Source organism: Vipera berus (genome assembly GCF_964194415.1).
Source record: "Vipera berus genome assembly, chromosome: 8".
Lineage (NCBI taxonomy): Eukaryota > Metazoa > Chordata > Lepidosauria > Squamata > Viperidae > Vipera > Vipera berus.
Window position 1 is genome coordinate 24,156,782 of NC_138211.1, and position 25,258 is coordinate 24,182,039.

Below are 25,258 nucleotides of genomic sequence, written 5' to 3' on the forward strand. Positions count from 1 at the left end.
TGGACCGCAGAGCACACCAGAAGGGCGGCGGCTCTGGCGGGCGCGGAAGGAAAGCGGCAATCCGCGCCCGGTTTGCGGCAGGCGCGACCTCCCGGCCGCTCGCGCGCTCCCGCCTCCGCCCCGCCGCCCCCCCTCCCCGAAACGCGGCCGCCGCGCAGACCTCGCCGCCCCTCGCGAGGCTCCCGGGCCGCCCGAAGCCCTCGCCGGCTGCGGGGGAAGCTTCTCTGCAGGCCGGCGGCTGCCCACCGGTCCCCTCAGCCGCCGCCGCGCCGCTGCAGGTGGGGCGAGGCGGGCGTGCTGCGGGGGGCGGCGCCTGGTCGGGGGCGGCGCGGGGAGGGCCGAGGCGCGCGTCCACTGGGGCCCTGAACCGCCCCCGCCCTCCCAGCCAAGGGCCGCCCGTTTCGGAGCCCGCGGCCAATGACCGGCGGCGGCGGCGGCGGCGGCGGCGGCGGCTCCGGCACAGGTTGCCGGGGACGACGGGGAGGCGGCGGCGGCTCCGACGCGTAGGTGACGGGCGCGGCGGCGGCGAAGAGATGCTGGCCGCGGAGGGGACGGCGCCCCCAGGACGGAGCGTTCCGCCCGCCCGAGCCCCGCGGCTCCTGTGAAGGTAGGACTCGGAGGCGAGGGAGGCGGCGGGCACCGGCGCGGAGCGAGGGGCAGATCCCCTCCGGACGGACGGCGGGTTCCGGCGCTCGCCCAGGGCCGCTTCCCGAGAGCTCCCGGGTGCGGGGCGGGGGCCGGGCAAACGGGCCCGCGAGGGAGGCGCCCGGGAAAGCCGTCCGCCTCCCGCGGGAGGAAACGGGCCTCGGAGCCGCCCTTCGCCGGGGGGAGGCGGCGTGAGCAGTTTATGCGGGGCTGCGGCCGGGGGAGCCGGGCTCGGTGCTGGCGAAAAGGGGCTGCGCTGGTCCTTGGCCAGCCCGACGCAGAACCGCCGGGCGAGCCCGCTGCCCGGCCCTCCCCTCCCCCGGCGCGCCCAGTCCTGCTTCGTCACGGCGCGGCTCGTCGCCCCTCGGCCCGCCCGCCCAGCCAGCCCAGCCGCGGAGCCGCGGAGCCGCGGGGGGCGGGCAGAGGGAGCGGCTCGGCCGGGCGTGCGTTTTGCCCGCTGCTCGGCGCGCCCCGTTCCCGCCTGGTCCTGCCGCGCTCGGCCGCCGCCGACTCCAGCGCCGCCGGTAAGTCGGGCCCCGCGCGGGTTGCGAAGGGGCGGGAGAAGGGCCGCGACACCTGCCGGCCTCGCTCGCCTCGCTTCTCGCGGCCAGGCCTTCCCGCGGGACAACCGACGGCCGACTGGCTGGTCTGCGGAGCCGCGCTCGCTGGGCTTCGGCGGGGCGCCTTCCCCGACGGAGTCCCTGCGGCGGCTCTCCGTTGTTCGGGCCGGGATGGCGGCGCTGGCCGGAGACCTCGCGCGACCTTTCCCCGCGTTCGCGCTGCGCTCTTCGGCCTTTCCCAGCCGGGCTAGGGCTGGGTGCCGGAGCAGGCGGCCCTGCAGGCCGAGAGGGACTCCCGTGGGCAGACTCCCGTGGGCAGACCCGCCCTCGCTCGGCTGAAATGCCCTCGGCTGAGCCGTAACTGCCGCGAAGCAGCAGCGGGCCCGGCCCGGCCGCGCCTGCCCAGCGCTTCGGTGCGCTTAAAGCCGAGGGTAAGGTGGTGGGGGGAGCGCGCATGCGCCTGCCTTTGCGGCCGCGTCGATCCGGTTCCCTGCTCTGCTCCGGCCACCCTCTCCGTTCTCCCCGCTGCCCCGCCGCCCTGTCACTGCCGGGCGCCGACTGCTCGCCACCGGGTCGGGAGGCAAGGCGCGCCGGCCCCTTCCGCGGTGAGCGCTACAAGGGCTCTCAGCGAGGACAACTGCCCAGGAGCGCGGCGCTGCTTTGGCTCGGCCGCCCCCAAACCCTCCCCCCCACACACACACACGCAGAGGGGTGGAGGAAAGGCAGCCTCCGAGGGGGGCACGTTGCCGGGCTGCCCCAACGGCGCTGGTTCTGGTTCTGGGTCGTCCCCGCCCGCTTGGCTGCTGCCGTCTTTGGGCGGCTGGCCAGGTCCCCGTTGGCGCTGCAGCAGGGCTGGCTTTCTGCACTTGAAAAGCCTCCGCTGGCGTCTCTCTGGTTGTGCCAGTAAGGGAGGATGCGGGGCTGGCGCCCGATCAATTCCTGAGGCTGAATCCAACATTTTGACTTCTCTGTTTGATTGGTGGCAAGGGAAGCCCAAGGAGCTTTAGTGAAAATCTGTAACCGGAAAAATAAATCCACAATAGGTTATCCAAAGTATAGCCTGAAACTGGAAATATATTGTGGACTGTAGATGTAGACATTTCATGCAAAGCATTTAACAAAATATGGCACCACATGGGCTCAGCAAGTGAACTGTGAGCTGCTGGACATGAAGATGTTCAGCAAAATGCTGGTCAGTGGGTTCTCCACAAACTCGACCGGCAGCTCTACATTAATATTAATGATTGATGGAGCGGGGGAAGGGATGCATATTAGATTTTGAGAGGAAACAAAATTGGATAATTTGAAGACAGCTAGACAGAAATAAACTGAAAACCATCTTGATAGGAGGGAAGTAATGAAATTGTGTTCAGTTAAATGAAAATACAGTACTGGATGGGGGGTACCTGGCTTGGTAACAGCTCCTTAAGTAGTTGGTTGACACTGATGTAGCTCTCTTAAAGAAATGTCAAACCTCCTTTCTCTTGTCCTAAAGTGAAAGATGCAGAATAGCACATTTATGTTACAGAATGATAGGCTGCAATGAAATGTCAGGGAAAAAGTGCATCCAAGAAAAAGAAAAGCCACTTTTCAGCAAAATCTACAAGACTAAGTGGTACAGAACCTTTGGAAATTGGGATTTTTGTAGTGATGTTTCTACCAAAATGACTTATTGCCACTGCACCCTTAGCGGCTTATCTGGAAACAGGTACGGGTTGTGTTGAGCCCTGGAGTCAAGCACAGAACCCCAAAATGGCCTCCTTCCCTACAGCCTCTTGGCTGGATCAAGAAAGAAAGATTCTTGCTGAAGGAGGACAGTTCCTATCACCTTTGCCATTGATCAGCTCTGGGGGTTCATGGGAATTGTTCCACCAAGGAGGAGGAGGAGGGAAGATTTGGGAGACAACATCATTGATCAATGCTAAATGATTAGAGTATGCAAGCTTGGGAGCTGGCCAATATGCTTATGATTCTGGGTAATGATACAATAAAGAAGCCAGGATTGCAGGCCTAAAGAAATAATAGCTGATGTTCTTGTTTGCAAGAAGCTGGAGCAGACGGCCGCTTATCCCTACCAAGCAAAACCCGCCCAATTCTCCTAGTAGTCAGGATGGAATTGCTGCCATTAAAAACTCCTTTAAGTAGGGAGGGGAAAAGTCTCTCCTCCCAAACCCCAATTGGGGGAAGATTTTCCACACTCCCTGAGCAAGTAACTGCCACAACAGGCTAGATGATTTAGCAAAAAATAAAACTAAGAAGGACCCAACCTGGGATTGACATGAAGTTGCAAGGACGCTTCTTTTGGCACAGAGACATCACTGTTATGAATGCAGCATTTTCTTGGAGCCAGAATCTTCTGATTTGGACAGGTATTTCAGGTAAGGCCTGCAGGCTGGTCTTCTCATGTTTGAATTCTTGCATCATAAGACTTATGCCATGTTTCCATATACCCAACTGACGAAGCTGTCGAGGTGGCCAGACAGAAATACTATACTTTTTGTAATGCATTTTATTTGTATGCTTCATTCCATATTTAGCATCTAAACTCTAAAATAGTTTAGAATTACTGGTAATAAATTATTAGATACATGCTTACCCAGAGAAAATGTGTTTATACTCTAGCAGAGAAAATGTCTACCACAGGTCAAGAGCTTGGAGTTTTCACTTATCAGGATAGCTTCAGACAACTCAAGTGGACACGGAAGCTCCAAGACCCACAAAGATCACTTGGGGGTCAGGTAAAGAGAGGATTCACATGAAATTGCAGCATGTGGGGCTGCCTCAAAGCCCCCATGTGCTTCTGGGACCTCCCATCAGATACTTCTGCAGGAAGATACTCCTCACCATGGTCATCAACCCCTCTGCAGATTACACACAGGCTCAATCCAATGGGGACTTGTTTACAGAATGCCACCAAAGAAAAGAAAGTGTTTCAGTGGACTTCAGGGAAGTCCCATGAAGCTGTGTCTGCTCCACTTCTCTGCCTTCTAATCCTGGTGCTCAGAGGGCTTAACATGGGCCACTCACGCCTCTACCTTTCTTCCCCTTTGGCAGTTGCTGAATCATCGGCTGCACAGCCCAGCAGCAACAGCTCCCTGAAGTCACAGAGCCCCAGGCTCTCCCAGAGCAACGAGATTCAGCAACAAGAAAGTGAATCCTTCACTGGTGACAGGGGAGCCGGCAAATAAGACACGAACAACCAAAAGTTGTTTGTGGCCAACTAAATTTACATAACACTTGGGGAGAGGCATTCCAGGACTATGTGCAGTTGTATCATCTGCAGATTTAGTGGGCCACTAAAGCTTAGATCGCTGGAAATAGCTTTCTGGTTTCTACTCTGAGGCCTGGAATGGCCTCTTCCGGACATTATCCCTAGGTTTAAAATTGTGCAAAATAATGCCGTTGCAAGGAATGCAGCTCAAATCCTTGAGGTACAACAAGCAAGAAGAGGCTGGGGAGAGCATCCTGGGATGAAAATGTCTGGCATGTGCAGCCGAGTGGGGGGACGGCTGGCCAGAGTGTCATTCGTGGACTGTTCAGGCCTGACTTGCCCTCTGCCTGGAGAAGCCCTCCTTCCCACCTGCGGCAGCTCCTCCTCGTCTGCCTGCAGGGCAGCTTCCGGGGTGCAACTGCAGAGGCTCTCATTGACTCAAGTGGACTTGACTGAAGAAGAGGAGGCAGCAGCTGCTCGCCCAGCAAGAAATCCATGCTGCGGACTTGCTGAAATCAATGCACAGATACAGCCTTTTAAAACAGAATGTATTTAAGCTACAATATTTTAACAGAGATGACTGTTCCGAATTGCTTACACTGATTAAGCAAAGTCATTCTTCTATTCATACTACACACTGAGGAGAACTACATCTTTTCGGCTGGAGTCTTTTCCTGCCTGGAAGCCCTCAGTTTTAAAGCTGCCTTTGGAAGAACTCTCTGGTTGGGACTTGGCCCCTTGCTGGAGGCCTGGTGGGTGGCTGGATCCCCCCTATGGGAAGAGAAGTCTCCCCGTTTCCTCCCCCTGGATGGTGAGGCAGATGCTCCAGAACCTCCCTCCTTTGATGCAATCAGAAATTCATGCTCCCCTTATTTATACATGGATTGTTTCTGTATTTATAACTGAAGTGAAAACAGGCTGTCCACAACATAGTTGTTTTCTGACAACAACAGCTGGACAGGTATAGATGATGGTTTAAATCTTTAATAAGTAAATGGTGATGGACATTTAAGCTGTTTCAAGTCTTTGGTCATCCCAAATGGAGTGGGGGACAATCTCCTCACAGGAAAGACTGGAGGAAGCAGCAGCCCAAGAAAATCTTTTACAGTTGCTTGATCGGTTTGTCGGTTGTAAGAATTCCTTGTTTCTTTGTACTGTCCCTTGTGAACATTTCCCTGCAGGGGGGGATGCTTCCACTGGGGCAAAAGAGGAGGAGGAAGAGAAGGGAAGGAGAAAGGGGGGCTTGGCTTATGGACAGAAGCCTACTCTCACTTTTCCCTGCAGCTTTGGGGTGATAACCGCTACACTGGGGGCTCTCTTGGAAAGCTGTGGGCGCAGGCAGGCTTTGTAATCACCATCCTGGCACAGAAAAACCATTATGCTTAGAATAAAAATGGGGGCAGGACAGCTGCTCAGCATGTTTTAAAGATAACGTGGGAACGCTGAGTGGCAGGAAGGAAGGGAGGGAGGGGGGGCAGGAAGGGAATGAGCCTGCGCAGCCCCAGCTGCATTTGGCCCGCTGCCGAACGCCCTCGCTCTTCTGCCGGCTTCGTTCCCCCCGCCCGCCCGCCCGCCCAGGTGCTCCTGTCTGGGCAGCGGGAGGCATTCGGCCGACGCATGAACTGCCACGGCCCGCGACAGGCAGCTTCGCCCGGCGGGCGGGCGGGCGGGCTCCGGAGCTGTGCTACGCCCGCCGGGGCTCCTGGGAGGCGGGCCAGGCGGAGGAGCGCGGCCGCCGCGAGACCGGCCCCTGAAGGCAGCGGCCCCCCTTATCTGCGCGCCCCATGCAGGCCGGATCGGAGGAGCTGCTGCCGGCGGCTGATACGGGCGGGGCCCCTGCTGGGCGGCCCCGATAAGTGCGCCGGAGAAGGACTCGCTTCGCCCAGAGGCAGCGCCCCCCCCCCGGAGCTTTGCCGAGGAGGCGCTCCGAAGCGGGCCTGGCTCGTCTGCCTCCCAGCCGGCCGGGAGCCTCGTCCGAGCAGCCTCCGTTCGGGGGAGGGGGGTCTCCCGAGGCTGGCCCGCCCCCGGCTCAGCTGTGCCGGCCGCGTCTGCTCGGGGTCTCCGCTCGGGGCGGGGCGGGGGGGCGCCGCCTTGCGCGGCTTCGCTCCCGGGCAGAGGGAAGCGGGGGAGGGGCCGGGCCGGGCCGGGGCTCCTGGTTATGTCAGGGCGGCGTTCGCAGCGGCAACGAGCCGCGGTTCGGGTTTGGGCCGTCTTCTCCCAGCTGACCTTCCAGAACAGCCCCGTGGGAAGAGCTCGGGAGGAGCCCCTGCGCCGAGTGGCAGCGTTTTCCTGTGGTGGTTCCAGCAAAATGGGAGCTGCCCTTTGAGGCCTTCCTGACAGAATCCAGAGCTGAATTGTTCCAAGTCTCATCTTGCAGAATACGGAATTACAGTTGGAAGGGAGCTTGGAGGTCTTCTAGTCCAACCCCCTGCTAGACCATTCCAGACAAATGGCTGTCTGTATCTTCTTGAATCACCCACAACATCTGAAGGCAACCCATTCCAATGATTAATTGTTCTCACTGTCAGGAAATTTCTCCTTAGTTCTAATCTAGGCTACTTCTTTCCTTGATTAGTTTCCATCCATTGCTTTTTGTTCTGCCTTCAAGAGAATAACAACCCCATCTTGTCTGTGGCAGCCCCTCAAATATTTGAATGTTGATATCATGTCACTTCTAGTCCTAGACTAGACCTATTTCTGCAACCCTTCTTCATATGCTTTGTCCTCCAGTCCCCAATCGTCTCCGACGCTGTTCTCTCAACATCTTTTTTGTATCATGATCAGAACTGGATGCAGTATTCCAAATGTCATCTTATCAAAGCAGTATATAGCAGTATTAGTACTTCATGTGATCTTGATGCTGTCCTAGGATTGCATTGGCTTTTTTGGCAGCTGCAGCACACTTAAGTGATTGTCACTAGGACTCTTTCATTCCTCTCAGAGTTGCTGCTGTTGCATTTGGTTTTTCTTGCCAACATCTTTTTAGTGTTGGCAGATTTCCATTTGATGGGGGGGGGGTATAGTGACATTGGTGGTTATTTGTCTTTAGCTTGCATGTTTTGATTTTTTTTACAAGCCACCATGACTCTGCAGGAAGTTGGCAGCATAGAAATTTAATAAATAACCTGGCACCACATTTACAAAGCCACAGAAATAAGAGCTAGGCATAAACCTTAAAAGATCCCCCTGATTTTAAGGTTCTTAGTTGATATGTTCAAAAGGCGGCTTGATCTGCTCTGGTACTCCTGGGGCTTTGGCTAAGCCTTGTGCTAAGGTGAGTAGTGCAACAAGAAAATGCCCCCCTCCTCATTGTACTCATGGGTACAGTATGTTCTCTGCCTCCAAGGGCATGTTCAAGCTGGAGAAGGCCGCGGGGGAATTAGGTGTCTAAGCAGAGAATGTACATGGTATCCAAGTATCTAAGCACACAGTTTGGGCTCCAGCATCCCCTACCTCCTCCAAGCACAAGACATTTGATGCGAAAGCAAACCCTGTTTGTTTTGGGTTGCGAATGCAGGGTGAATAGTGAGAGACGAGGCCCACCTCCCTGGCAGAAGGCCAAGCCCCCCTCTCCTCCAGCCATTGGCACATCAATGCCGGTGCTCACAGGGCGCTCTGAGAGGGACCAGGTCAACTTGCACAGGCTCCCTTGGGCAGCTGCTCGGAAGGCTGTTGGACTTCAGCATTGCCCACACCTCCCTTTGGCTGCATCTCCAGACACCGAAGTTCAAGGTTAAGGGCCTTCCTGTGTGAACGGGAGCACCAACACAGGAAGGATGGAAACTCACCATGATTTGATTAGATTTTTTTTCCAGCTTTGGGTACAGTCTTACTCCAGATGCCAAAATTAGTGCCCCAGTGGCCTGCCATTTTGAAGCAAAAGCAATCCTTGGTGTGATGCAACCTAAAATAAAAACCCCTCCTGCAGCAATGGGGGGGGGTCTGCCCCACCTAATTAATCCCACAAGCTAGTTTATTTGGATCATTGCCATGCCCTTCTACCAAAGGGCAAACTCATTCCTAGCTTTAAAGTATTGTATTTATATAATTAAGCATATTTTTAAAGCTACTTGTCTCCAGATGACCCTGGGTGGCTATTAAAAATAAGAGGATCAAAGAAAACAAGCCTGTCCGCTAAAGATTAACTTGGTTAACTCAGTCTCCTCAAGGAGGCTGGTGCAGAGAGCAACCCTTTGAGTGGCGCTGACCAGGCACACTGACCAGTTCACATTGACCCAGCAAAGGGAGTTTTTTAGCTGCAACACCTGGTGGTCCAGAAGAGGGAACATCTAAATGACCACCTGTTGTCCCTGGGAAGGAACTAGCTGGTGCTGCCACTTGAAACCTCTGCAGAGCCCCCATATGAGGCAGTGGCTGCTGGCCAAACCCTCTGGGGAACAAAGGGTGGTCCTCCTCACAGGCCAGCAGTCCACCCGGCTGTGCTATGGAAAGGCAAGCTCAGCTGCCGGATGCCGGGTCAGGCAATGCCGCCTTACCTGGTGCTCTTCGTATTTCCTACTGCCCATGGACCAGGCTTTGGGGGAGCAGCAGTGCCCCCCTCTGTTCGGTGTGGGCTTCAGCTGCACCCCAAATACATGGCACCCCAACTGCAGCAGGGTGAGAGGGGCAAAGTCCCCCTTCGTCCTTCTTCTGCCTTTGCTCCTACAAGGGCTCAACAAGAGGCTGGTTGTGGGATGCGGCTTGGGGAAGCCTTTTCACCGACGGATCAGCCTGTCTCCAGCCAGGCTTTGGAGCAGCGGCTCCCTTCCTCTCCCCAGGCAACGCTCCTGGCTTCCTTGTTCAGCCTCAGCAAGTACAGAGATGGACCCGATCCCTGATGCACGGGCTGCAGTCCAGAAAACGTGCAGGGTTGTTCGGCACCCAAACACTTTTCTTGATTCTATTACTTTGATGCTAATTTCTTATAATTCTTGAAGGATTACAGGTGGTCGCTTGCTGTCAGAGGTCAAAAATTCTGAATTTACATCTAGGGCGAAATAGGGAAGATGGGAGCAAAGCTTGAGGGCTACTTTAAAGAACTCTGCAGGCTCCATCTGGTCATAGAAAAGGACTGTTGGGGGGGGCACCCTTTAGCTTTCTCCTTCCGGAGTCCGCGCCCCGCTTGCTCTGTTCCAACGAAATCCCAAAGGGATAAGCGGCTCCACCTAACAGCGCTGCCAGCTTTATTATTTTTCGCAAGTGGCGCCGCCTCAGCTCCAGCGCTCGGCTTAAGTCAACAACCCGGCATCAGACAGGCGGCACCCGGGGAGGAGGATTGGCGCTTCTCCCTCGGCGTTTCACTTCGGTGGAAGCAGCAAGATTAGGGCGGGGGGGGCGGGCGGAGAGAAACCAAGAGCTGATCGAGGAAGGCGAGGCCGGAAGCCCTGCTCCGTGCGCGGGGGGGGGGGTGTTCCCAGAGGGAGAGATCCATTGCTCGGGAGCGGTTTGTGGCAGCGGCCCCGACGCCTCCCCCTCGGGGCTGCCGCAGCGCCGTCCCTTTGCAGGAGCCGCAGCTGCTCCGTTGCCAGGATTGCCTCCGGAGCCCTCCCCGGCCTGCGCCGCGTCCCGCAAAGGTCACTTAACCCTTTGCAGCAGGAGCCAACCAGCCCAGCCAATCGGCGGGGGGGGGGGGGGAACCACAGGCCCCATCAGCCGTGTGCTGGGGGGGGCTGCCGAGCTCCCGGTGGGGTCTGGGGGAAGAGCAGCAGCCGCTTGGCCAGGCTGAGGAGAAGGCGCTGGTGGGCACGGCCACTCAGAGCTGGGGTTTCCTGCTCATGTGCTGAGTTGTCAGCACAGCCTGGGAAACATTTGTCCCTTCCCCGTTTCTCTCCCCCTTTCCCTCCAGGAAGGGAATCTCTGCCCTCCAACGCAGACAAGTTCTCCAGCCGCAGAAGCGATGAGAGAGAGGCTGAAGGGCTGCGGAAACCCTGGGAACCGGCTGATGTACAAGGTCTCCCTGCTTCTCCCCGGAGTGGTTCTCTTTCATTGTTAAAACTGGGAAACCCCCCCCCGCCCCCTTGCCCACCTCCCCAGCCTCCCATCAGCTCATCCCCCCAGGCGCAAGGCTCCGGGAGGGTTGCGGGGTCTCCCAGCTGGGCCTGGCTGAGGAGTTGCCCTCCGGAGGGTCGGTGGGAAGTGGGCCCGAGCAGGCCCCGTGCGCCTCTAGGGATGCCTTTTCCTTTAGTGTGCATGCACAATGCCTTCTGAGTTCTGGATCGTGCTGTATGTGAGAATATTTCACTGGCTGAGGAGAGATTTCCTGTTGTCTTCCCTGGTCACGCTCTGGAGAATTACCAGTGATTGACTGGGGGTGGGGGCAGATCCTGCTGGCCCTTTCAAGTGCGCTGGGGAAAACTAACTTCCATCTTATTTTCTTAGTTCCGCATTTTGACCTGGCTCTCCAAGGAAGGGTTCAAACACAGAGAGCTTGTAGCTTGAAACCCCAGGCAAGTTGAGTGGGGGCTGGGGGGGGCATTCTGGTTCTGAGTGGATAGAAAAGATTCTTTATTGGCCAAGTGTGGTTGGATACACAAGAAATTTGTCTGACGTGCATAAGCTCTCAGTGTAGATACAAGTAATAAATAAATAAATAAATAAATAAATAAATAAATAAATAAATAAATAATCATAAACAACAAAAATACATTCATCATAAATCAGACATGTCAAACACAAGGCCCGGGGGCTGGATCCAGCCCGCAAAGTGGTTTCATGTGGCCCGCGAAGCCATCCTGGAAACAGTGAAGGAACGGCCCCCACTGCCTTGGCCCTGGCCCAGAGACCCTCCTTCTGCCAGAGACCCTCAGATCTGTCCCACTCCTGCCCAGGCCCCCATAGGCACCCTTGATGCCAAGGATGTAGAGCTGGCCACGCCCACCCAGTAGGCCATATGCACTCTAGCCACGCCCACCCAGTAGGCCACGCCCACCCTGGCCACACCCACCCGGCCCCCTGAGGGCAACTGCAATGCTGATGCGGCCCTCAGTGAAATTGAGTTTGACACCCCTGTCATAAATCATAAGATGCAACACAGTGATAGTCATAGAATACTGAATAAGCAATCAGCATAAATCATACTATGATACTAAATAAAACAATATAAATCATAAGATACAAGCAACAAACATAGTCATAAGGAGATAGGTAACAAGAAAGATGGGAAGAATAATAGTAATACAGCCTTACTAGGTAGTTCAACCATGTTTTGGGGAATTAGTTTTTTAGCAGAGTGATGGTTCGGGAGGAGGGGGGGAACTGTTCTTGTGTCTGGTGGTTTTGGCGTGCAATGCCCTATAGCGGCATCCTGAGGGGAGGGGTTGAAGCAGTCCATGTCCAGGATGTGAGGGGTCTGCAGATATTTTCACAGCCCTCTTTCTGACCCCTGCAGCATGCAGGTCCTCGATGGAAGGCAGGGCGGTAGCAATTGTTTTTTCTGCAGTTCTAACTATCCGTTGAAGTCTGTGTCTGTCTTGCTTGGTCGCTGTGCCAAACCAGACAGTTATAGAGGAGCAAATGACAGGCCCAGTAATTCCTCTGTCCAACTGTCTCAGCAGCTCCTTGGGATGAATGAAGTGCAGAGCCATATTAACAGCATCATCTGCCAATCTATTTGCTCAGTAGGCAAATTGCAAGGGGGTGTAACAGCAGATCCGTGATGGTTTTCAGGTGGGCCAGCGCTAACCTTTCAAGGGTTTTCATAACTACAGATGTCAGAGCAACCGGTCGGCAGTCATTCAGTTCTTTGATGGAGGGTTTCTTTGGCACTGGGATGATAAGTAGAGCACTTGAAGCAACAAGCAGCATAGCCCATCTCTAGTGATTTATTAAAGATGCGGGTGGAGACGGGGGAGGGCAATTGGTGTCAGCACAAGCTTTCAATCAAGAAGGGGTTACCTTGTCTGGGCCTGGTACTTTTCCAGGCTTTTGTCTGTGAAATAGACCTTGCACATCATTTTCTGTGATCACCAGAGGTGGGGGGAGGGGAGGGGGATGGGGTCAGTTGCAGGAGGTTTGGCTGTTGTATCTGAGATGGGGGAGGTGGGGGAGATAGGTGACAGTGGTTTCCTCTCAAACCTACAGTAAAATACATTCAGGTTATCTGCCAGTTGTTGATTCCCTTCGGCACGGAGAGGAGGTTTGCTGTAACCAGTGATATTTTTGAGAGTTTTCCACATATTTTCTGGTTCATTTGTTGAGAGCCGATTCCTTAGCTTTTCAGAGCAGCTTCTTTTTTCCTGCTCCGCTCCTCCTTGTTAATACACCCCTGGCCCGATTCTACAGCATTCTGTCTCCTTTCCTGTAGGCTTCCTCTTTGGCACGAGGTAGCTGCTTGAGTTTAGCTGTGAACCAAGGCTTGTTGTTACTGTATATTTGCAGGTTTCTGGTTGGCACACATCGGTCTTCACAAAAGCTAACATATGATGTTACGGCATCTGTGAGCTCATCCAAGTCTACAGAGGTCTCTTCGAAAACATTCCAACCTGTGCAGTCACGGCAAGCCTGGAGCTTTAGCTTTGCCTCCTCAGTCCAAGACTTCACTCATTTAATTGTTGGTTTTGTGGTTTTAACCCTTCGTCTATAAACAGGTACATGGTACGATGATCAGAGTGTCCCACAGCTGCTTGTGGCAAATATTTGCTCTCTGTTAATGCGATTATTAATCCGCCTTTCCTTCCCCCGGGTGTATATATGTATATTTATGTCACTGTTCACCGCCCTGAGTCCTTGGGGAGAAGGGCGGTATACAAATCAAATAAAATAAATAAATAAATAAAGAGCAGTAAGCATTTTTTAGTGTTGTGTAGCAGTGGTCTAAAGTATTCTTGCCTCTAGTGAGACAGTTGATGTGCTGGAAGTATCTTGCTAGCTCTTGGTTTAGGTTAGCACAGTTGAAATCTCCTAACACAATGAGGAGTGAATCTGGGTATTTTTCTCCAGCCCACATAATCTGGTCAGCTAGAGTTCGTAATGCATTGTTTATGCAAGCTTTTGGCGAAACATACACTGCAAATAGGAGGAATGAGGAGAATTCTTGTGGAGAATAAAATGGTTTGCAGTTGATAATTAATGACTCTAAGTCCACATCACAGAATTTCTTTAGTGTAGTTACATTTTTGCACCATCGGCTGTTGATATAAAAGCAGGGACCCCCTCCTTTTTACCAGATGTTAAATAAGGGCTCCTTGTGAAGATGCTGCTCTTCCATTGCACAAGTGGGAAAAGGCTTCCCCCCCCCCCCGGATTTCAGCCACAGCCTGGCCCAGGTGGAGGGCCCTTTCCGGGGCTGCAATCTGCCAACACACACACACACACACACACACACACACCTCTCCTCTGAGCATCCCTCTGTTAAACTCACTGTCTCCTCTTTCCCCCTTCAGAATTCGCCGAGTGAGCTGAGGCTGCCAACGTGGAGGCTGAATGGAAAAGTTGAAGAAGGTGACTTCTCGGGGGTGGGGGGATTGTTTGTTCAGCAGTTTGGAAAACGTGCCCAGTATTTCTTTCTGAAGGTCCTTGGTGCTCTCTGAGTTTGGTGGGTTTTTTGCAAACATTTCATTATCAAACTAGGCAACATCATCAGTCCTAGTAGGGGGCACTCATGAGCAAACCCCACTCCCTTCTAGGTAGCACTGATGTTACTTTATTTGAGTAATAAAACGTCTGAAAGGAAACAACCCAGCTCAGAGAACCACCAGGGAGCCTGAGCTACAAACGTTCTCCTTTATGGCTACTCCTTTCTGCCCAGAGTTATTTGTAGCAATGCAGCCAAGGTGTCCACAGGAAGCAGAGGAGGCACTAGCACCACCAGTAAGTGGCTGTTGCAAGATTTCCATCTTCCTCACAGCTCAGACAGAAACGAAAAGGGACGTGATAGCAGTCTTTCAGTACTTCAGAATATAGAGCTGGAAGGGACCTTGGAGGTCTTCTAGTCCAGCCCCCCCCCGCTGGAGAACCTATACCATTTCAGACAAATCATTGTCCAGTCTCTTCTTAAAAACCTCCAGTGATGGAACACCCATGATTTCTGAAGGCAAGCTTGTTCCACTGGTTAATTGTCCTCACTGTTAGGAAGTTTCTCCTTAATTCCAGGTTGCTTCTCTCTTTGATCCGTTTCCAACCATTCTTTCATGTCTTGCCCTCTGGTGCTTTGGTGAATAACGTGACCCCCTCCTCTTTGTGGCAGCCCCTGAGATATTGGAATACTGCTATCATGTCACCCGTTTCTTCTTTTCTTTAGACTAGCCAGACCCAAGTCCTGCAGCCGTTCTCCAGGCCTTTGGTCATTTTAGTTGCTCTCCTTTCTCTCTCTCACAAAGAGGGGATTGGGTTATTCTCTAAGGCACATGAAGGCAAGACATGAAGCTTGTTAACAAGAGAGCCAACGAGAGAAGTAAAGAGAAATGTTCCAACAGTAAGAGCAATCCATGAGTCGGACAGTTTACCTCTGGAAGTTGAGGGTGCTCCATTGCCGAAAGTTTCCAAGAATAGAGTGAACAGCCATTTGGCTGGAATGGAATAAGGTCTCCTGCCTTGAGCAGGGAGTTGGACTAGAAGACCTCTGAGGTCCCTTCTAGCCTTGTGATTCTATGGCCTGTGTTCTTCTTTCATCTTTTTCTGTGTCTGCCTCCCCATCATAGCCCACATGGGCTACAAAATGCTGTCAGATGCAGAGCTCTGCTTTAATAAAGTATGCACAAAACATATTTTATTGTAAGCTTGCCAAGAGATATTTCTCATGAGATGGGCGATTATATAAATTTAATAGCTAAATAAACAAACCACAGACCTGAAACACAGAGACCTTCATCTAAGCAGATACTCACCAATCCCCATTTAGATTTGTTCTTGGAGCGCTCTGATCATCCCCCAGGTTCATTCAGGATGCCCAATACCCCCTGCCCCACCGCTTGCTTTCCTGATCTCTGGAAGGTCCTGTCTCTGGATCAGCCATCCTGGGTCTGGCTCAGCAGGTCACTGGAGTGCGGCACAGTACACCCGTTCGGGCACCAAACTCCTCGGCAGCCATCTCTGGCCTGAGGTAGCAGCACCAACTGGGCCCTCCCTCCTTTTCTGCTTCTTTGGGGAGATAACGCAAATGGGGGCACAAAGAGAGAGAGAGAGACTCACCAGCCTAGATACATTCAGGTGGCGTCCTCCCCTTGCCTGCTGCAAGCCTGAAAGGGACAGTAGCAAAACCTGAACAGGAGCAATAGCTCCATCCAGCAGGGTTAAATGGGCACAACTGAGGCAGGAGGAAGATTCCCAGTTGGAGCAATGCGATTGGCAGTGAAAGGTGCATAAGTGCTCCCCAGGTGTCCGAGATGGGCAGCACCACTGGGGAAATGAGACTTCCGGTCTGACCAGCGCCAGGGCACTGGGCCATTTGAACGGCCAGCCATTTGGCTTCCATCAGCTTCCTCAGAAAATAGGTTCACCACAATCGTCTTTTTTCTCCTTGGCCCACCCCAAAATGTGTCCCTTTTCTAGAGGAACCTTTGAGTTTATTTATTTGTTTATTTGGATTTATATACCGCCCCTCTCCGAAGGGACTCGGGGCGGTGTACAAGGCAATTAAAACACTATAAACAACACATAATGTATAAAAAATAAAATGAGATTAAATCAGATAGCCCTAAACAATAAACACATGCTAAAATTTAAAATTTTTAAAATTTAAGATCTAAAATCCCAGTCCCTCAGTCCAGGCAGGCAAGTTCAAATAGCCAAGTCTTCAGGTCGCGGCGAAACGAGCGAAGGTCGGGAGCCATCCGGAGCTCAACCGGAAGCTGATTCCAGAGGGCAGGCGCGCCCACAGAGAATGCTATCCCCCTGGGGGCTGCCAGTCGACATTCCCTGACCGACGGCAGGCCACCCTCTCTGTGGGAGCGCACAGGGTGATGGGAAGTTAACACCGGTAAAAGGTGCTCCCATGCCATTTAGGGCCTTATAGGTCATCACCAGCAACTTGAATCTCACCCGGAAGACAACTGGAAGCCAATGCAGCTTGCGGAGCAGAAGAGACCCCCATCACAACTCGCGCGGCCGCATTCTGCACCAGCTGGAGCCTCCGAGTGGTATTCAAGGGCAGCCCCATGTAGAGAACGTTACAGTAGTCTATCCGAGAGGTCACGAGTGCATGAGTGACTGTGCGTAGGGCATCCCGGTCCAAATAGGGCTGCAACTGGCGCACCAGGCGAACCTGGGCAAAAGCCCCCCTGGTCACAGCTCCTATATGATCTTCAAAATTGAGCTGTGAATCGAGGACACCCAAGTTGCGAGCCCTATCAACGGGGGGGTAACACCTCACCCCCTATAGATAAAGATGGAGTTCAGGAGGCTGCACCCCCAGATTGCACTGCAAACATGTCGGCAAAGAAATCCAGGTGTTTGATTGGGGGGTGGGGGAGGAAATAAAGGATGGGGCGAATATGTGCATCCTGTAAGCAGCTCTCCCCCCCTCACAAAAGAGTACAGGGCACTTTGACCTCCCACCAAGGGGGCTGATTGCCCTCAGGCCTGCTCCTGAAGGAGGCCAAAGGCAGCGAGAGGCCTGCTTGAGCCTTCCTGATTAGCCTCCTTTTTCCTTGCAGCATCTGACTTCCCCAAGGAGCATCGTTGTCTCGGCTCGGGGCTCAGCGGTCCCCGGATCTCCCTCCAACATCGTGGTGAGAGCCTGCAGATGCCTTGAGTCCACTTCTCCTGCTTTGAGCAAACTATGGCCAGCTTAAAAACAGAACTAGGAGAAGCAGAGGGCGAAGGAAGGGGCTCTGTGGAGGGAGCAGAGAAAATGGCTTTTTCTTACCAAAGTTTGAGGGAAGAAAGCTGCTCTTGGAGGGAGGGATGAGCCAGGAAGGGCCCGTGCCCCAGATACAGCGGCTCTGAGGGAGGGGCAAAAGAGCATGGGGGAGCCAGAGGGGATACTGGGACCTTCGGACAAAGGAAGCCAGGGGGGGGGAGTTGAAGCACAGGAGTCCAATGAGGCTCGGGTGCTTCAGCATCTCACAGACTCATCTGGCCCTCAAGGCATATTCCAGTCCTTCTGAAAGCTTTTGCTTCTCAAGGAGGAAATTTGGTGTCTTTGTGAGGAGTTGGGATCCCAGGACTGGCTTTGTGCCCATGGTAGGTCTCGAACTCGTTTCCCTGCTTTCCTTAGCCACTTGATCAAACCGGGACTCCCAACATTGGGGAGGTGCTATACAGTCTTGGCTCTGGCTTGTGCTCCCTAAGTCCCAACAGAATGGGGGCAGCTTCCCGGGGTGTGTGTGTCCCAATCTAGGCACCTTGCTTTTCTCTCTTTCTGCCATCTTCATAAGATGGCCGCTCCCCCCGGCCACTTCTCTTCCCAGGCCAAAATGGATGACGAAGTCCTTGCCTACAAGGACTTGGCAGCCATCCCCCGGGACAAGGCAATCCTGGACATCGAGCGTCCTGACCTGATGATCTATGAGCCCCACTTCACCTACTCCCTCCTCGACCACGTGGACCGGCCAAGGAGCCGAGAGGTGAGGCCTGCAGTCGGTGGGGCTGGCCTTGGAAAGGGAAGCCTCCTTCCAGCCAGGTCAGAGGCAGGGATGTTTTTTGGGCTGAGGTCCTCGTCCACCACGTGGCCGTCCATCCTCTTGGGAGAGTGGAGAACAGCCAGGCTGTTGCGCTGCTCCCAAACGAGTTTCCTATAGTGATCGCAGCAGCAGTTTGGCAATGTTAGGACAACCATGAGGGGCGTTAGCAGAGTAACTTTAGGTCGAGTAACGTCCACCTTTCCCGGCTGTTCTTCTTGCAGCCTTCGCTCTCGCCCACATCTCTCTCTCCTCCCCCATCGCCAGAAGTAAGTGCTCCTCCGATGTGCGGTTGGACGGGCAGGGGGTTGCTGGCACTTGGGGGTGGGTGGGCTCAGACTGGGTCTGCTTATATTGTGGACTTGCTGTCCTTGGCAAGGAAGCTTTGAAGGACGGAGTCGCTCTCGGGAGGAGGGGATACAAAGCCCAGCAGCCAGCAGGGCCTTCTCCTTGGTGTCCCTCTGTTGATTCACTCTCTGCTTTCAGGTCAGCCATGACTGGGCAGAGGCCAAATCCCCAGGAAGTGTTGACAAGGCCTCTGGGCGCCGGGCAGGCAGCAGAAACCGCTCTGGAGTCCAGCACTTCCATCATCCTGGTACGGCCTTTCTCGGGGCCAGTGAGGCCCTCCTGCTCCAATGCCAGGGCTTCTGCAGCGCAACTTTCTGATGCTGGTCCAGGAGCTCAGGAGCATTTCCCCACCTGGAGCTGCAGAGAGGCTCAGCAAGCCATTTCCCTGGCATTTAGGGCCACTTCTGAAGGGGCCACCCATTTGCCTCTTCGAGCCCCCCACGTCCAAGACCAGCCTTTTGGTTTTCCTCCTCTGGTTGTTTGCAGGTGGTCTATCATGCACCATAAGCTGCTGGTTTTATTCCAGCCTCTGGGTCACCAGGGTGCATCCCCCCCAAAAAAGTGGAGTTACTCTGCAAATACACCAGCGAGGGAGGGAGAGAGTACAGGGTGGACCTGGGCACCTTCTTTGCATGGAGAGCTCACCCATTTCTGTTCCTTCCCCAGAGACCAACACAACAGAGATGAACATCTACAAGAAGCCACCCATCTACAAGCAGAGGGGTAGGAGCTGCTCCGGGGAGGGGCGGAGGGGGCGGAGGGGTGGTATGTTATCTGGGACTCAGGACTCTTGACTTCTTCCAGAGGCTGGGCTGGCACCAACTCCCGAGAGCAAACGGCTGATTGAGGGCCTGATTATCGAATCCTCCAAATTCCCGGCTGCTCAGCCACCAGATCCCAGCCAGCCAGCCAAGATTGAGACCGACTACTGGCCCTGCCCGCCCTCCCTGGCCGTCATGGGTAGGTACTCTTCACCAGGCAGCCCTCGCTGTAGATCTGCTGCTCTGAGCAGCAACCAAACCGCTCAGGAGGCTCCAGGGGATGTTCTCCTCCTCTGTCTTCCCTCGGGGTCCTTTCGCTTTAGAGAAGAAAGACAATTATCGGTGTTGATCCACAGAAAAAATGGAAAAGCCACAGTTGGTTTTATCAGGCTGAATCAGAAGGCTCCCCAAGAAGAAGCCGGGCGATCGGAAAGGCAGTGGAGACGTGGATGCCGCCTGGAATGAGCCCGGCTTCTCTTCTCTCAGGGAGCCCCTGCCCCCTGCACAGGGACCACTCTGCCTCTCCTTAACAGAACAGAAGGGACCTTGGAGGTCTTCTAGTCCAACCCCCTGCTCAAGTAGGAGACTCTATATCTTCCTCAAAGCTGAGTCTGATGGATTCCCCAGATTCTGAAGGGGCTCTGAAGCCCTCCAGGGTTGCTTAATGAAGCACAAAGGTCCCAGTTCCAGACCGAGTTCCCTCTTAAAGGATCTGCTCCTTCTAGTATTGCAAGACAAAAACCTTTGGTTTCCAAGCCTTCTGTGGGTGCACACGCACGCACGCACGCACACACACACACACACACACACACACAAAAACACACAACTGCAGTTAGTAAATCCTGGTTGCACCCTCCCAGAGACTGAGTGGCGGAGGCAAAAGGCATCCAGGAGAGGTGAGGATGTGGATGAGGACTCAGAAGAGATGAAAAGTCTCCACGAGCTGCAGGAACAGGAGCTGAGCAAGGTAGGGGGAAGCACCTGGCGAGGGGGGGAGGGTCACTTGGGGGGTCCTTTCAGCACTCTTTCTTCTCACCACCTTAGGTGGCCTCCAATCTGGGCAAACTCATTCTGAAGGAGGAGATGGAGAAATCTCTCCCGATCCGGAGGAAGACCCGCTCGCTTCCAGACCGAACTCCTTTCCATGCCTGTGAGTGATGCCCCCCCCGTCAGTGCTGAGGGGGGCTGTTTGTGTAGAGTCCTAGAATGCAAGCCTTGGAAGGGACCTTGGAGATGATCTAATCCACCCCGATAGAGCAGGAATCTGCACCAACAGATGAGTGGGCTCTAAAAGGTCTATTTACATAGCTGCATCCAAGAAGAATGCACTGGCCCATACTAGGGGGACATTCATCCTGATGGCCAACCAAATCTGCTTTCTTGTGATTAAAACCCAGTGTTTCTTGTCCTGTCTTTGAGCTCCCACCCCATATGGTGGCTTTGGGGTGCTTGAGTGTCATCATCATCCGCCCTCGACCTGGCTGCTCTCCTCTAGAAATGTCTGTCAAGCTCTCCCTCAGTGTCCATGCAGGATGACCGGCGCAGTGCAGGGGACTCCTGATCTTGGGGTGGTCCTTCCGTTAACATGGTCTAGCACGGCCTTTCGCTTCTTGTGCAGCTGCATGACTCTCTTGCACCGACAGCCTGAGTGTGGCGGTTGTCTCTTCACTAAACTGGAGATGGCCAAGGGGCCGTTGTTCTGGAGGGCGAGGCTGCCCTTTGGCACGAACACTGATGGATCACCATTAAGGGCACCCCCATTTTAGAGGGCAGTTGTGGCTGGTGCTGCCATGAATTGGCATTTCCGCCCTGAGAGCCCGTGGACCCTGCTGCATATCTGCCCTTTGCCAGGAGAGAAGGAAGCGGCCTTCAGGACAGAGTGATGGAAAAAGTCTACACTAGAACTGTGATTCATTCAGTTCCCAAAAGAGGCTAGAAAGACTGGGCAGTTTGGGTTTGTAAAACCTTTAATCCCAATCCCAGCTGTTCATAATTTAGAAATTAACCACAGAAGAGTTTGGGCACTTCCTGTCCTTGTGCTGCTCCTTAAGAGCAGGAATAAATGAAGTGGTGGGTTCTGAAGTTTTGAAGCTAATGGGCTCCCATCTGCTGCTTGGCTCCCCACCCCACCCATTGGCCAGATCTGCTTGTCACAGCAAAAGGTGGTCCTGCTCCACACACCCCCCCCCGACCAATCCATCCTCTGGAGTATTGCCCCACATTGACCAGCTTCTTCTCTTCCAGCTTTGCATGGAGGGAGCTCAAAATCAGCCGCACTTCCTGCCTCTGGGAGAAATACGCTTGCCAGGGTAAGGGGAGACCCTCTGGAGCAAGGTGGGGCCCGGGGCACTCGGAAGGCAAACAAGCAAGGAAGGGAAAGGGGCAGGCAGGTTGCGGAAGACTTCCTTGCATGGATGTAGCTGGATTTCCACTTTCAAATAGGTTCTTGCTCTTGATTGTTCGAAGATGGAAATGAAATGAAAAAGGGAAGGGAAGGATAGATGGGGGAGGATGGAAGGAAGGCCTCAGCATTCAAAGAGAACAGAGCATGTTCTGGGTGTCCCCCCCCCCTTCAAATTGCCCTGCCCTCCCTCTCGTCAGCCATCCCTCCTGCCCCAATTCCTCCAGCTAGGTTTGCATTGAGCAAGCCCGGGGGGTGCCTGTCCTGCCATGCCTGCTTCACCCGGACGCCTGGGTTGTGTGCTTCAAGGTCCAGCCCTGCCTGGACAGCAGCATTTTCACAGCTGCTCAAGCCTTGCCTTGTTCTAGTCAACCTTGCCCCGTGGATGACGCTGCTCTGCTACTCTCTTTCCCTAGCTGCAGTCGACCGAGTTTGGAACTGGCAGCAGTGAGAAAGGCAGTCCAGGTGAGAGAAACTCCTGTCCCTTGCAGGCTTGGAGCAGAGGCAGACCCCCCACCCGCTTTGGGCCCTTGAGTCTTTCTTCTCCTGTCCAATCATGGCCCGGCCACCTTCTCCCTTCTGTCTTGCAGGTCTGCAGGTGAGCAGGCACCCTGACGGGGGAGGAGAGCAGCACTGAGGCCGCCCACACTGACGCCTGCCCAACACCCTCAGGCTCGGCAGGGGCAGGCCTGAGGAGGGGGCAGGGGCCGCCCACCCTGGTCCCATGGGATGGATGGGAAGCCCTGCCTTCAGCTGAGGGCCGCTTGTGCCTCTTCCCCTGCAGAATGGCCAGAGAAGCCGCATGGACAGAGGCAGCTCCCTCCCCAGCATGCTGGAGCAACAGGTGAGAGCCCACCGGGGGGGGGGGGGACAGGGTGGCCACAAAGCAAGGCCTTCCTCCGCAGGCCAGGCCTGATGACCGGTTGGCTGTTTGTTTCTCCCTCGTCAAAGATTTATCCCTATGAGATGCTGATGGTGACCAACCGAGGGCGAGTCAAACTGCCCCCAGGAGTGGACCGAACACGACTTGAGGTATGGCGCCTACCCTCCTGCCCCTCCGGCACAGGCAGGCAGGGAAAAGACCTGGCTTAGCAGCCGTGGGCTGGGCCCAGCGGAGCCCTTCAAAGCAGCGTCCTCTTTCTCCCCCCTCAGCGGCACCTGTCGCCCGAGGACTTCCAGCGGGTCTTTGAAATGCCCCCGGAGGACTTCTCCCGACTGGCCCTGTGGAAGCGGAATGAGCTGAAGAAGAAAGCCTGCCTCTTCTGAGTCCCTCGCAGCCTCCCTGCCCAGCGTGAGCTCCGCGTGTGTCGTGCATCGCAGAGGCTTTAGGGCACCTCTTGAGCAGGCGCCAAGGAACACTCCCCCCCCCTCCCAGCCACGAGGAAGCCGGCGGGCCCGTCGGGCAGGGGAAAAGGAGATGAGCCAGAACCTGGAATAGTTGGGTGGGAAAGTGGGGCACCTCTGCGGCACCTCCTCAACTGCCATCCAGCAGGAGGGACGTCGTCACTGCCTTGGTTGTCCCCGTGGCCAAATGGCAAGCTTTGTGGAGCAGGCACCCCAAAACAGAGGCACCTCAAAAGGGCCAGTCTCCCCCCCCTAGTTGCCTTCATTCTCCTCCCCAGGCAGTTGGGACCTTGCCCCAGCTTGCCCTCCTCTTGTGAGTCGATGGACTGTTGGGCCTTCTTAGTGCACAGACTCGGGCTGGGCTTCCAGGTGGGGCTCTGGGCAGCGGTGTAGCTGCCCGTGCAGGTCTCTCCCCTGGCTGCAGCTGGCTTCCCACTGTCCTGACCCTGGAGAGTGCAGGATTGCTCCCCCAGAAACGGGGAGGTGCGTGAAGCCCCACGGCACTCATTCTGCATCCCCTTCCCCCAAAACACCTCTTAAGATTGCCCTGCAACTTCACTGTTTCTGGGACAGTTTAAGTCCTTCAGAGGACGGGTCTGATGATGAACCTTCTCACACAGCAGAGGCAAGAGTGTGCAGAGACCCTGTTCCCTCCATCGCCCACCAAGCAGGCATCCGATTGTGTAGAGGTGGACACAGGCATAATGGCTGCTGCTGGGCCACGAGAGCTGGGTGGCAGGAGGGCCTGTTGGAGCGCCACCCTGACAGCTGCTGGCTGGAGGGGAGGCAGTGATGGGGATCAGGAGGCACCTCCTCATTCCAGTTACGCTGACGGGCACAAGGCTCAGATCCTCACTGCAGGCCTGGAGGTGGGTGTGGAATCTCTACTCACCCATGAAAAGGAAAGCCCCAAAGAAGAATCGAGCAACGGAAGAGTCCTGCCCAGTCCTTTTGCAAATAGGAACTCTGAGCTATGCAGATCCAATGGGGGGGGGGGGCTCTCCAACCATCGTGGCAAACAATCTCCCAGGGATGTCATGCTCAGCAGAAGGGAGGTGGGTGCCCGATTGGCTCGAGGAACCTGGCACTCTAGGACAAGCCGTGAAGAAAGCGGCAGCTTCTTTTGCATTCCAACACCCCAAAGTGGCACATCCTGATGTGGGACGAGTGCCCCACCTGAAATGCAGCTGCCTGAGAACAAAGCTGTGCCAGATTGGTGAGAACTGCCTTCCGAGGCTCTGCCGCGAGAGCCTGGAACTCAGCTCACCCGCTTTCTTGCAGTTTCAGCCCACCATGCCATTCCCTTCCGTCATTCCACTCTGTGCAAACGTAGAGCGCTACTTATGTGGTTGTTGTTAAATGTGGGCCTCTTACTGTAGTTCAGTCCCACCAACCTACTTTTGCTGATGTCAGAATCTGTGACAATTTCCCCCTTTTTAATTAAATGTGAAGCAGCTTTATTCAAAAAGCTTTGTTTTGGGCTGGTGTTTCCTTGGAAGTGGGGTGGGTAGGTGGCTCAATTCACCTAGGTGGTAGAATTCTAAAGCAGGGGTTCCTAATCCCCGGACCGTGGCCCACCTCCAGGCCTTGAGCTATTCAGAACCAGGTTGCAGAAGTGGCGGGCGAGCGTGCACATCCCCACTTGTGCAAACAGCAGGCGAGCATGTGCGCATGCTTGCCCGCCACTTGTGTGGAACCATTCCCTCTCACCCTCCACCAGTCCTCAAAGCCGAAAAGGTTGGGGAACTCTTCTAAAACATTCAAGCTAATCGGGGTGTTTCTGAGACTTTATTTACTGCAAATGGCTGTGGAGGCCTGTCCCAAAGACAGCACCTCTGCTCTGGAGCTCCGTGTGGAGCAGAAGTGGCCTTCTGCTAACCGAGCCGAGCCGAGACTTCTGCTGTTTCCCGGAGAGGAATGTGCTGCCTTGGACAAGCAGGCATTTCACTTTGGGAAAGAAAAGCTGTGTCTGCAGGGCCTTCTGATGGAAATAAAGCATGGGGGCTAAGACAAGAGATACGGACAAAAACTATGTTGAGGGACTTCATGTTTTCAGCCAGGGACATAGGAAGCTCCAGGTTGGACTAGATGCCGTTTTATTCAGCAAGCTTGCCACAGTGTCCCTTCTTTGCCTTAGTGGGATTCTGCTCAGAAGAATATTGATTGAACGTTTAGACAACTTCCTTTTTGTTGGCTTGTTCTTCCAGCTGAAGACCTGCCACCTTTGCTAAAGATGTCACCTATTTACAGCTGGCGGCTTAACAGGTGCTTCATCATCCTTCTGTGGCCAACTTCATTCTTCCAAAGAAATGGGCTATTTTAGCCAGATCCACTTGTCTCCCACATCAGCATTGTAACCCGGTGCAAACATGCGTCCAGGAAGCTACAAGGAAAGGAAAGCAAACATTTGCTTCTGCTACGATTCTCTGAGC

The 25,258-nt window shown here is 54.5% G+C and overlaps 2 protein-coding genes across 3 annotated transcripts in view; one reads left to right on the plus strand and one right to left on the minus strand.

The window, feature by feature from the left end:
• Positions 1–443: 443 nt before the first annotated feature.
• On the plus strand, positions 444–24,294 carry DMTN (dematin actin binding protein). Of its 2 annotated transcripts, XM_081334072.1 has the most exons (15): positions 453–607; positions 13,797–13,854; positions 17,007–17,081; positions 17,763–17,918; positions 18,197–18,241; positions 18,459–18,567; positions 18,987–19,043; positions 19,125–19,280; positions 19,942–20,048; positions 20,126–20,231; positions 21,326–21,390; positions 21,899–21,949; positions 22,261–22,326; positions 22,434–22,514; positions 22,635–24,294. In XM_081334072.1, exons 2-15 carry the CDS (start codon positions 13,837–13,839, stop codon positions 22,746–22,748), a joined length of 1,206 nt encoding a protein of 401 aa, XP_081190198.1. In that variant the 5' UTR covers positions 453–607; positions 13,797–13,836; the 3' UTR covers positions 22,749–24,294. The 2 variants fall into 2 exon arrangements, with proteins under 2 accessions (XP_081190199.1, XP_081190198.1); XM_081334073.1 differs by lacking the exons at positions 22,261–22,326; positions 22,434–22,514; positions 22,635–24,294 and adding an exon at positions 22,073–22,254 and having other exon boundaries at positions 444–607; positions 21,899–21,947.
• NDUFA10 (NADH:ubiquinone oxidoreductase subunit A10) overlaps positions 23,824–25,258 on the minus strand; it is a 37,607-nt gene continuing 36,172 nt past the window's right edge. Inside the window, exon 10 of the mRNA XM_081334074.1 lies at positions 23,824–25,209. Coding sequence (XP_081190200.1) covers positions 25,141–25,209 — 69 coding nt within the window. The 3' untranslated portion in view covers positions 23,824–25,140. The remainder of the gene's footprint in view (positions 25,210–25,258) is intronic.

Coding starts and splice junctions, on each gene's coding strand:
- DMTN (XM_081334072.1), top strand. Junction 17,919..18,196: donor ACCGGCCAAGGAGCCGAGAG/GTGAGGCCTGCA, acceptor TTCTTCTTGCAG/CCTTCGCTCTCGCCCACATC. Junction 21,950..22,260: donor GTGAGAAAGGCAGTCCAGGT/GAGAGAAACTCC, acceptor GTGCCTCTTCCC/CTGCAGAATGGCCAGAGAAG.